This window comes from Myxocyprinus asiaticus, chromosome 12 (genome assembly GCF_019703515.2).
Source record: "Myxocyprinus asiaticus isolate MX2 ecotype Aquarium Trade chromosome 12, UBuf_Myxa_2, whole genome shotgun sequence".
In the NCBI taxonomy this organism is placed as follows: domain Eukaryota; kingdom Metazoa; phylum Chordata; class Actinopteri; order Cypriniformes; family Catostomidae; genus Myxocyprinus; species Myxocyprinus asiaticus.
Genome location: NC_059355.1, coordinates 2,927,993 through 2,941,026, shown reverse-complemented (window position 1 = coordinate 2,941,026; position 13,034 = coordinate 2,927,993). Strand labels below are relative to the sequence as shown.

General features: G+C 39.3%; 1 protein-coding gene across 2 annotated transcripts in view; it reads right to left on the bottom strand.

The window, feature by feature from the left end:
* The window catches only part of LOC127448858 (myosin light chain kinase, smooth muscle-like), a 29,401-nt gene extending 20,257 nt beyond the window's left edge, over positions 1–9,144 (bottom strand). For both annotated transcript variants that reach the window (XM_051711722.1, XM_051711723.1), the window contains exons 1-3: positions 8,301–9,144; positions 6,816–6,932; positions 6,628–6,693 (exon numbers count right to left, since the gene is read on the bottom strand). In XM_051711722.1, coding sequence (XP_051567682.1) covers positions 6,628–6,693; positions 6,816–6,932; positions 8,301–8,961 — 844 coding nt within the window. In that variant the 5' untranslated portion in view covers positions 8,962–9,144. The remainder of the gene's footprint in view (positions 1–6,627; positions 6,694–6,815; positions 6,933–8,300) is intronic.
* Between the last annotated feature and the right edge of the window lie 3,890 nt (positions 9,145–13,034).

Here is a 13,034-nt window from a genome sequence, read left to right as displayed (position 1 = left end):
GATACTGGACTCCCGGAGGGTCCAGAACTCACTGCAGTATCTGGTAGACTGGGAGGGTTACGGGCCGGAGGAGCGCACCTGGGTTCCAGCCAAAGACATCCTGGACCCAAGTTTGATCCGGGAGTTTCGCACCCAGAGGCCGGGAGGTTCTGGAAGGAACATCAGGAGCCGGTCCTAGAGGAGGGGGTCCTGTCAGCATCCTACCTCCTGTAGTTTGTCTCCATGCCTCTAGAGTCCCCTGTGTTCTCCTCTACCTTAGTTCTTCCTCGTGTGGCCTTGTTAGCGTTATCCAGCTCACCTGTGGCTTGTTTCCCTCGGTGTATTTAAGTTGTGTTTTTTTCCCTTGGTTCCTCACTCGGTTTTTGAGTCTCTGCCCTGTGTTTCCTGCCTTGTCTCGCTAAAGCCTCTCTAGCTACCCCAAGTAAGATATCCTGAGTTCCTTTCACTGATTGTAATTGTTCACTGGCTTTGTTTTCTCCCCTCGTGGAGTTTTATTTTCTCCTTTGGTTTTGCCCATTGTTTTTTGTTTATGTGGTTTATACCTCGGTTCGAGAAGAACTTTTGTTGATTCATTTTTGCAAGGACTTTTTTTTAAATAAATCTACATCTCCTGGAATACTGCCTTAAGTGTTTCATTTGGGTCCAACATTACCACTCCTGTGGCTCAGTGGTAGATCTCTCAACCACCACACCAGTGATCTGGGTTCTAGACCAGCTTGTGACAACAGCCTTATTCCAAAATGGATTAAATTCATTATTTTCCTCAAAATTCTACAAACAATACCCCATAATGACAACGTGAAAGAGGTTTGTTTGAAATCTTTGCAAATTTATTAAAAAGAAAAAACGAAAAAGAAAAAAAACAAAAAAATCACATGTACATAAGTATTCACAGCCTTTGCCATGACACTCAAAATTGAGCTCAGGTGCATCCTGTTTCCACTGATCATCCTTGAGATGTTTCTACAACTTGATTGGAGTCCACCTGTGGTAAATTCAGTTGATTGGACATGATTTGGAAAGGCACACACCTGTCTATATAAGGTCCCACAGTTAACAGTGCATGTCAGAGCACAAACCAAGCCATGAAGTCCAAGGAATTGTCTGTAGACCTCCGAGACAGGATTGTATCGAGGCACAGATCTGGGGAAGGTTACAGAACAATTTCTGCAGCATTGAAGGTCCCAATGAGCACAGTGGCCTCCATCATCTGTAAATGGAAGAAGTTTGGAACCACCAGGACTCTTCCTAGAGCTGGCCGCCCGGCCAAACTGAGCGATCGGGGGAGAAGGGCCTTAGTCAGGGAGGTGACCAAGAACCCAATGGTCACTCTGACAGAGCTCCAGCATTTCTCTGTGGAGAGAGGAGAACCTTTCAGAAGAACAACCATCTCTACAGCACTCCACCAATCAGGCCTGTATGGTAGAGTGGCCAGACGGAAGCCACTCCTCAGTAAAAGGCACATGACAGCCCGCCTGGAGTTGCCAAAAGGCACCTGAAGGACTCTCAGACCATAAAAAACAAAGATTGAACTCTTTGGCCTGAATGGCAAGCATCATGCCTGGAGGAAACCAGGCACCACTCATCACCTGGCCAATACCATCCCTAAAGTGAAGCATGGTGGTGACAGCATCATGTTTTTCAGCGGCAGGAACTGGGAGACTAGTCAGGATCAAGGGAAAGATGAATGCAGCAATGTACAGAGACATCCTTGATGAAAACCTGCTCCAGAGCACTCTGGACCTCAGACTGGGGCGAAGGTTCATCTTCCAACAGGACAACGACCCTAAGCACACAGCCAAGATAACAAAGGAGTGGCTACGGGACAACTCTGTGAATGTCCTTGAGTGGCCCAGCCAGAGCCCAGACTTGAACCCGATTGAACATCTCTGGAGAGATCTGAAAATGGCTGTGCATCGACGCTCCCCATCCAACTTGATGGAGCTTGAGAGGTCCTGCAAAGAAGAATGGGAGAAACTGCCCAAAAATAGGTGTGCCAAGCTTGTAGCATCATACTCAAAAAGACTTGAGGCTGTAATTTGTGCCAAAGGTGCTTCAACAAAGTATTGAGCAAAGGCTGTGAATACTTATGTACATGTGATTTTTATTTTATTTATTTATTTATTTATTTATTTTTATAAATTTGCAAAGATTTCAGAGAAACTTCTTTCACGTTGTTATTATAGGGTATTGTTTGTAGAATTTTGAGGAAAATAATGAATTTAATCCATTTTGGAATAAGGCTGTAACATAACAAAATGTGGAAAAAGTGAAGTGCTGTGAATACTTTCCGGATGCACTGTATATAGAACTATTATGCAAGCCCTTGCATAGATGCAGCATGAGCCTATTTGTTAAATTCTTTAATATTACAGTGTTTTTTTAAAGTGCAATTATTTCATAATATACGATTGTGCCTTTAAATATTTATGTATTTACACATTGATTACACTTACTACATTTATTTTTTTTTATGTTTTTACATGCACTTGAGTGATTTACATTGATTTTATATTGAGATGATTAACAAGTACTTAATTGGTACTGTCTCTTTAAGAGAACGGCAGCTCCGCGAGAATGAGTGCAGCGCACATTAACAAGAGAGAAGTTGCAGTTGTTTTTACCTCATCCGTGCAATGTGTTATTAGAATTAATGTTGGGGTGCATCTTTGATCACAAAATACACGTAACAAGCCAAAAGAAAACATTTACGCACATAATAGGTATTCATTTGCTTGTACAAATATTTATTGTACAAGCTCTCAAATTTAAATCTACAAGCTCTTGAGTTTTGCAACACTTTTGCCTTCCAACAGCCATTTAACAGGGTGCATTACTGGTCTGTATACAGACATTCAGTGGAAAAGTGCAGCTAAATAAGATCAATTTCCTTCAGCGTGCACACTCACGAGACACATCACGCTGTAAAAGACGAGACTGAATCCAGCTTCACAATCACCATTTTCTTATTCAGTAACTTTTTTAGATTTTTGTGCTTCGTCACTATACATCTTAATAACTGGCCAGTGAAATCTTGATATTTACTTGCCATTAGCTAATAACAGACATATATTAGTCGCTTAGTGCAAAATTTAGTCGCATATGCGAGTGATTTACTCGCTATGTAGAGGGCTGATTGATTAAAGGGAAAGTTGCATTTAGGGGAGGTACTACAAGCATAAAATGATTTCAGATGGATATAACAATTGTGACTTTCCACAATATTTTGCTAACAAAACAAAAATAATAACCAACAGTTATTTTTATGATTTTATATAACCTTCAATTATATTGGTTAGAATCTTTCAAAGGCCATTTTCTTAAAGTGACATTTTGCTCATAATAAATAATATATATATATATATATATATATATATATATATATATATATATATATATATATATATATATATATATATATATACACACACACACAGTTGTGCTCAAAAGTTTGCATACCCTGGCAGAAATTATGAAATTTTGGCACTGATTTTTAAAATATGATTGATCATGCAAAAAAACTGTCTTTTATTTAAGGATAGTGATCATATGAAGCCATTTATTATCACATAGTTGTTTGGCTTCTTTTTAAATCATAATGATAACAGAAATCACCCAAATGGCCCTGATCAAAAGTTTACATACCCTTGAATGTTTGGCCTTGTTACAGACACACAAGGTGACACACACAGGTTTAAATTGCAATTAAAGGTTAATTTCCCACACCTGTGGCTTTTTAAATTGCAATTAGTGTCTGTGTATAAATAGTCAATGAGTTTGTTAGCTCTCATGTGGATGCACTGAGCAGGCTAGATACTGAGCCATGGGGAGCAGAAAAGAACTGTCAAAAGACCTGCGTAACAAGGTAATGGAACTTTAGAAAGAAGGAAAAGGATATAACAAGATATCCAAAGCCTTGAAAATGCCAGTCAGTACTGTTCAATCACTTATTAAGAAGTGGAAAATTCGGGGATCTCTTGATACCAAGCCAAGGTCAGGTAGACCAAGAAAGATTTCAGTCACAACTGCCAGAAGAATTGTTCGGGATACAAAGAAAAACCCACAGGTAACCTCAGGAGAAATACAGGCTGCTCTGGAAAAAGACGGTGTGGTTGTTTCAATGAGCACAATCCGACGATACTTGAACAAAAATGAGCTGCATGGTCACAACCATAAGCACTATGTTTGGAGAGGGGTCAACAAGTATTGTGCTCCTTGAAACAACCACACACTTTTTGCATGATCAGTCATATTTTCAAAATCAATGCCAAAATGTCATAATTTCTGCCAAACTTTTGAGCACAACTGTATATACAGTATGTATATAAAAAGTAGTCTCATGTACTTTTCATGTATTTTTATGGTCTATTTATCTTTTTTAAAAAAAAGGGCAAAGTCATGTCATTTACACCAAACTTATTAAATATTTTGTTAAATAAACAACCTTTTGACAGAAAGGTTTGACCATCTGAGTTTAATGATCACATTAAAACAAAAATAAAGGTTGTGACATTTTCTGTAGTGTTTATATTACTTTTGTTTTAGGCCTAATTAGTGTAATGATAGCCAGCTGGTACATGATAGCTGTGCAGTGTGTAAACCTTACTCTCCTGGCCTTAAAGATGCACTTTTTGCTCGTGTCATCTTGGACTTACAGTGACGCCCCATGAAAAATAAAACAGCTTTTATAAGGTTACTGATATGACTAGAGTCCTCATCTCATGAGAGAGCTCATGATTTCAAAATTATAATTCATTTCTTAAGGTGTAAAACTTTTTTAATTGGGAAAAAATTACTGCGTACACCTTTAAGAGATGCACTAGCGACTAAGGCTAGATCCATGGCTTTTCTAGCCTGCTTGCTAGGGCATCCATCTCCCATGCCGGGGATCGCCGGTTCGAATAGGACTGGTGACACTGGTGCCGTGACCCTGATGGGAGTGAGGTTTGGGGGTCCGGCTCTCATGCCGGGATCGCCGGTTTGAATAAGACTGGTGACAGTGGTGCCGTGACCCTGATGGGAGTGAGGTTTGGGGGTCCGGCTGTCATGCCGGGACCGCCGGTTCGAATAAGACTGGTGACACTGGTGCCGTGACCCTGATGGGAGTGAGGTTTGGGGGTCCGGCTCTCATGCCGGGATCGCCGGTTCGAATCCCGCTGGGGGCAGGTCAAATAGGACCGGTGACATATGCACATTTATTCATAAAAATAATAATAAAAAAGCCAAAGTTTGATTTTGATTTTAGCCTTGAGTACCTGTAGTACCTCCCCTGGGCTGGATGGATAACATGTACTCCATTCTCCATTCATCCGCTAGTGCTAAAAAATTCTCTCATCAACATTGTTTGACAGAAGTCCTACTGTATATCAAACATTGTGTAAATTGAAATAGCTGTTTAGTATTTATCTGTTGGCACTTGTGAAAATTGACAGGAGTTCTATGGAGACTGCCGCTGCAGATCAGCATCCCTGGGTGGACACTGCTTGCTGGAATTTCCCTTATACGGGCATGCTAAATATAGGGTCGCCAAGATCCAGGAAGCTGTGGCTCTCTCTCTCCACTATTTATTTAAGATTTGATCGCCGTCAAGAAACAATGCAACATGTAAACCCAACTAATACTCCAGCCAGTCCAAACAGAGAGAGTGAGAGAGGGGGAGATTAGATGTGTGTATGTGTTTCAGCACACAGAAATCTACCATTTTAGGCCTTGTCTTCTGCTTTCATCTGACATGCTACTTTCCTATCTTCGATTTGCTAAATGCTACAGTCTCAGTGAATGCCCACAACTACAGTATGTATGTGTAGGCCAATAAACATCAGTCACTGCTTTACAGAATTAAATGATAAAATGTATTTGAGATGCAATCACTCACAAATTATTGACATATGACTTCATTGCATCAGTGTTAAAATCAATACATTTTAATAACATACTAAAGTGTCACACAACATTACACCCGTCATTGTCAAGTGTAGCATCTGTATAACGTAGCTAGCAACAATCACTGGCTCTCAAATATTTGTAATTGCTTTTTAAACAATCTGTCATTTTTAGCATTGCCACTTCTATGCAAAACGGATTAAAAATGCAATAGGCTAAATAGTGAAGCTTTCTCAGCTGTTTGGGTGAAAGACGCTAAAATACAGGTCAAAATGGGTACCGTGTGGATAAAAAATGGAGTGCAATTGTATTCCATCAAATACGGCATCATTCTGTATGATCTGGGACTGTAGGCAACCCTAGTGACTGTGTTTATAGAGTGATGATTGTTGTCCTAACACTGAGGTCATCATCTCAAATGACTGATATTTTGAAAAGAGAAATCTGGACTTCAGCAACAGTACATTAGATGTGTGCAAGTATTTAGGACTTGACTAAAAGCTTCTCTGCTAGGCCAAAGCCCTCACGATCCAGCTCTCATTCCAGCGGATCATGTGCTTGCAAGGTTAAGGACAACAAACTCGGCATTAATGTTGAATTATTACGATTTCTGAGAGGTGACCGATATGGTTCGCCTCAAAGAGGGGTTTAAGATTGAGAGCTGCTAGACTAAGGATCTTAATCCAACCTCAGAGAAGTAACAGCTCAAGTTGTAAACAGGCCACAACAGGTGTTCCTACTCACTTTCTGTAGTGGGAGTAGCAGAAGAGCTCTTCCTGTTTTTCTTGTCTGTGGATAGGTCGGACGGATCTAGAGAATTGCAAAAAGTATTCATAATTGTTGTCGTTCAGTTGGAATTTGGTATTGTTGCACTCCCACTCAATGAAGTGTTTTCAAGGACAAGGAGAAAGTTTGGGAGACAGGACACTTACCTTCTACAATGACCATACAAGAACACTCTGCTTTACCATCTGCATTCTCTGCTCTACATTTGTAGCGCCCCTCATCCTCTGGTAGAGCCTTGTCAATAGTAAGCGAGCACTTTTCACCTGGTGACGAACAAAAGTTAGCATCAGCTTAGTTAGCAAATTTTAATATTCCTAGTAAACATGTAACTGCATAAAATCTTTGTTGTCTTAGTTATTGTACTATCTCATAGTCAATCCTGATCTCCTAAATCTCTACGCGAAAATTCATTTAAGTTTCTTTAGCACAAAAAAGTTCAACAATTCTTTTAGCAATACATTCTGCTGGACTCTTCCTGATGAAGTGGATCCTTGATTTTCAAGGATCTATTCTTCAGCTGAACGCTTAAAGAGGAATTTCCAAATTATTTAAAAGTTTAAAAGCATAAGTGGTTCCACGTATTTATTTTAAGAGCACACAATTCTTCTATCAAACATTCTTACGAGTAAATCATCACAAATGTTTGAGAAACAATGATCCAACAGAAAAACAGGGGGTCCTTCAAAACACACAAGTACTGGATAATGCGTTAGTGTGGGGAACACGACCCCCATGTGATTCAGACTAGAGGGAATCCTCTATTGCTATTTTAGAACTTTCTAATTGTGACCCAGATAATCATACCATCTCATCTCAATGGAAGGGGTTAGGGAGACCTTAAACCCTCAGATCGAATAACCTACTGTGAATGAGCCCAAAGAACTAAGATAACACTCACAGGGCGCTCCAGTTGACCACAACAACAGGGTTCGCCCTTGCAAAAATCGTGAGTTCACTGCAAACTTGCCACAAATTCACCACTTACCACAAATTCGCCAATTGTCCATTATTGCCAAAGGTTTGATGCAGGTTCAGCACTACCGGTGAAGAGCTGCAAACTTCTGGCAAACATTTACGGTGAATCACAAGCTCATTTGCATGTGAAAATAAAGAGTGGCAAATTTGTGGCAAGTTTGCGGCTAGTTTGCCAGAACTCTAGATTTTTTTAAGGGTCATCATTGAATAACTAAACAGAACTCAAGGTTAGCACAGCACATCACACTTGTCTGACTCACTGAAACTTGCGTTAACCTTAATCAAAAGGCAGAATGAACATTTAAGGGTTTGGAAGGGATTTCTGTAGCACAAACAAGCCCTACAATTCTGCTGATGTTAAATTCTGCTCAACTCTTTCCGATAAAGTGGATCTAATGTTGATTTCTGTAGTGTCATCTATCTCCCCCATTTGATTACAATTACGCTACAAGAGGCTTTATGAGTGAGATTTACATTTGCATTACTTTTGTCCAATGCAACTCGGAGTTGTATGCATTTTATCAGTACATGCACTCCCTGAGAATTGAACACGTGACCGTTATTAGTGCCACACTCTGAGCTTTAAGAACACTAGATCAACGTCTCCAAAAAATCTAGCTACGACATGCAAAAAGGTTAAGCATCTCCTCTCGTACCTTCCTGTGATAAGACAATGAACTTGGATGGCTTCACCACTTTCCCATCAAGTATCCAGGTGATGACAGCTTGGGGATCAGAGGTTACCTGACACTCTAACCTCAGCCTCTCTCCGTCCACCACAGTGATGTCACCAAGAGGCTGTGAGAACACAGGTGGTTTTCCTGCACTGTTCTTTCCTCCATTTACAGTTTTTGCCTTGTTGTTAGTCTCTGCTATCTCTCCATTGTTTCTCTTCTTCTCCTGGCTTGATTTCTCAGGAGCTATCTCCTTTTTTTCATTGGGCCCTCCTGCATCGGTGCTGCTGCTTTTCTTTTCGGTCGTTGCGTTCTCTGTTGCGTTAGCCTTTTTGTCTCTCACTCCACCATTAACACCATTGATTTCACTCTGCTTGTCCCTCTGGGGTGTCTTGGGCGCTGGTTTCGAGATCTGTTCATTTGTCTCGTTCTTCTCTGGTTCTGATGCTTTCTTCTTGTTTAGGGCAGACCTGAAATCTGAAGGTGCACTGCTTGTGGGTGGGGTTGCAGCGGGCGCTTTGGATGAACCATCTTTCTTGTTGAGCAATGATCTGAAATCGACCTTTGTTGGTGTGTTGGTCTTGATCTCAGACCCTGGCTTAGGCCCCGATCTGGGCTTTAGAGCCGCTCTAAAATCTGTCATCTGTCTTCCTCTGCTAATCTCTGTAAAATAATAACAAATATTGGAAAGTGCCTTTCCTCAGTCTCTCTTTGCTCTTTGGGAAGGAGCTTTCACAAGCCTCTAAATATATACAGGCACCCTCTCTGTCCCACTGATCCAGTGACTCTTTGGTGGTCCTGCTCTATCTGTGGCTTCCAGTCACTGTGCAATTCTCTGTCCTCCCAACTCAACCCACTCCTGGCACAACCCCCTTGGACCAAAAAGAAAGAGGGAGGAGAGAAAGAGAGAAAACAGAATAGAGAGCACATACAGAAGGAAAGAGAAAGATATGTCAGGGTGGGGATTGTAAAAAAGCTTAGACTCCATTCTATAATAGGTTAATTGGAGACGGGGGGAATGGGATGGGGGTTATCGTCATTGCCATATTAGGGAAACACCTCCAGTGCATGGGCATCAACACAGCAGAACAGAGTTAGGAGGTAAGCAAAAAGCATCAAAATCACATTCATTATAAGTATGTTAGGGGCTCAAAAAGTGAAACAAATCTTAAATCATGTATCGATCAGGCTTTAATCAGTTCCTGATTTGGAATTATGTTCATTAAGAGACGTAAAATTCTAGTCCCTTCTTTTTAAACTTTCTCTAATCAAGGGAAAAGGAAGGGAGATGGAGAACAGGAAGAAAGGCAATCTCAGGCTCCTCCACATTTCAAGCACTGTTCCCTTTGTACATGGAGAGATAGCAGAAAAGAAGTGTTCTGGTTAATGCGTGGGTGTTTGTTTGGATGTGCCTAACCTTTTGACCTGTCTAGAAACGAGGCCCCATCATTGGGCCATTTCGAAGATGCCTTTCACCGACCAGAGTAGAGTTGCATGTCTTCCAGAGTTTATGTTAAAATGTTACATGGGCAGCCTTATATGGCTATGAACCCCTCTGCTCTGTGCATGTTTTTGAGTGCATGTGGAGGGTGGACACAACACGAGAGTGTCTCCTCGATTAAATAGTTTCATCCTGTACTATTTTTGCTTTGGCAAAAGGTGAATAAATTTCCAGAGCTTCTGGCTTGAACATAGTCCTTAAAGGAATATTCCGGGTTCAGTACAAGTTAAGCTCCATTGACAGCATTTGTGGAATAATGTTGATTGCCACAAAAATGTATTTAGAATCGTTCCTCTTATTCTTTAAATAAAGCAAAAATCGAGGCTACAGTGAGGCACTTACAATGGAAGTGATTGTGGCCAATTTTTGGAGGGTTTAAATGCAGAAATGTGAAGCTTATAATTTTATAAAAGCATTACATTTATTCTTCTGTTAAAACTCGTGCATTATTTGAGCTGTAATGTTGTTTAAATGAAATAATTTTTAAGTCATTTTAGGGTTTTAGTGTTTGTTGACATTACATTGTCATGGTAACGAAGTAGTAAAATTGGCTTTACACATAAAAAAACGTTACACATAAAAGGTTAATAGGCAATTTTATCACATTAAAATCATGTTTACACACATATTGTTTACATCTTGTGGCTATACTTTTGAAACAGTGAGAATTGTAATGTTTACGGATTGGCCCACATTTACTTCCATTGTAAAGAGTCTCACTGGAACACAGGTTTTTGCTTTTTTTAAAAGAAAAGGAGGGGCAAGTCAAAATACATTTTTGTGGGAGTCAAAATTACACCACACATGCTGTCAATTGAGTTTAACTTGTATTGAAGCAAGAATATTCCTTTAAACACACATCACAAGATCTTTGGAATTGATCTCCCTTAAATTCTGTGAGAGTCCAATCCTGGATTAGAGACAACCATAATGATGAGATTTTCATGTAAGGTCAACAGTATTGCACTCTAAAATCTTATTGGATGTGATGTCATGAGTGATAATGGAAGGTCTGCATAATCTGATGACCCATCAGGGGAAACAGCTCTGAAATGCCATTACTAGTTTCAAATAGCACATTTGAGTCTCATTCTGTTAAGGCACAAAATTGAACAACTCAGTGTTATTGCGTGGGTTTGAAACTCTTGTCAGCAAAATCCTAATTTGGTTAATTCTGTAAATAATGAAACAATGGTTAAAGCCTACATCATGGAAAGACCCTTAGTTATGCTCCTTTTTGGGAGTATATCGTTGGCGTTCCCTGCAGGAACGTTAAGCAGACTTATTAGGAGCAAACAGAGAGTGCGCATCTCATTTTTAACTGCCACTCGTATACATGTTATCCTCAAACTTTTCTTTACTCTGCTGTAAACTTTTCTCTTGGCTTGGAATCTAGGTTCATGTGTCCTTGTATGGTTTACTAAAGTGTATTCCAGGGAGAAGACAAATACACTATGTAATCATTTAAAAAAACACAAATTCCTTGTGCAAAATAAAGCCAAGTTTCAAAGGTAAAGAAAGAAAGAAATCCTTAAAATTGGGTTGGAATCATGAATATACTGGATGTATACAGTATGTTCATAGCTATTGTTAATGAGTAGTGGATGCACATGATAACATGTCCATGGACTTTTAGTTCATCAAAAGTGCACAAGGGAAAGTGCATATCCTGAGTCCTGTAACTGGTCACCTTTTGTTCTATCATTTTTAAACACCATTTTGCCCCCACTAAGTTCATTTTAAATGATGAGAAATGAATTATTAAAACTACAAATCTTCCATAGTCTCTCAGTTATTATGAAGTCGTAAAACATCTATGCAGAATAATTTTAAAAGGAGCAAACTGCAGTATAAACTTCCCAAAAGAATTGTTTGTCAGTCACCTTAATACTTAACATGGCCTTTATTAAGCCTTTATAAGTAAACACAATTTGATATAAACATGCAAGGCCACTAACTTGTAATCTATGACTGTTTATCCATTGAATTTATTGTCATCAGTTTTGTTAAATGTACAAAATAATTCTTTGTTTTTTTGAAGCATGCCAGAGTTCATTCATCTTTCCTTAAAGAGCAGCCAGATGACAAACACATGCCTTCATTCAAATTTCTATCAGATTAATAAGAGATAACAGGACAAAAGAGGATGCATGAAGGCCATAAACATAATCATTTCCCAGACACGGATGCACAAGGAAATGAGAAAATACAAAACCAAGTGCATTCACATAACAGGAGACAAAACACAAGTGCCTGGACTCTGCCACAGAGTAAATAAACCAAACCAGCCGAAGTGGCTGAATCCAGACACAAGACATAAAACAGACACGGAACACGTACTTGTCAGGGCTCTGCCGCAAAGGGAATAAACTAAAAATAAGGGCAGGACCCTGACACTTAACTCAGATTTGCTATTTAATTATTATTTTTTCTACTGTTGTTAATAATTTTAAACTAATGTATAAAATTTTAGATCAAACGAAAGCACAGCTCGAATAAAGATGACTGAATTAATAAATTGATTCTAGGTCAGTCATTAAATAATTCGCCACAGAAATGCATATATAGCCTACCTGTACAAGGAGAACTGTGATAATGTTGACAGGGTCCAACTTGACCAAATGGGACATTGATCAGCCTAATGGTGTCATCACACAAAACAACTATTTGCAACAAAACAACATAAATAATACCACAAAAGAGCTAAAAATCTCGATGAAAGAACAACTATTTAAATGCCCCCATATGTTCCCTATGACCAAGGAAACATAAATGATTCAAGTGCCAGTGATTGTGAGTATTCCCCATAGCCTCAGTTTTGTTCCCCAATTTTCTTTTGTTATTAACACTTAAAATCTTAAGTCTAAGGATTTTTAAATATTTGAGTTATGAGCCCAAAACTTGACATTTCAAGTGATAATTAAGACAACTTGATATTTCAAGTAATAACAACTTTAGGGTTTACAGAACAGGTGTGAGTTTGGGGATACTGCGTACAAGCAGTTTAGCTGTCTCAAGGAGAGTTTCAGAATAATGTCACTGTTGTCTTTAGGGTTAGTCTTAGGCTCTAAAAATGCAATTTAATATATTTTACATTTGATGTGATATAAACATTTGATCTAAATGAAACCTAACTGTACTTCTTATCATGTGAAATCCCAATATAAAATCCAGAATTTCTGTCAAAGCATCAGTCAACCCAAATTATCAGAACC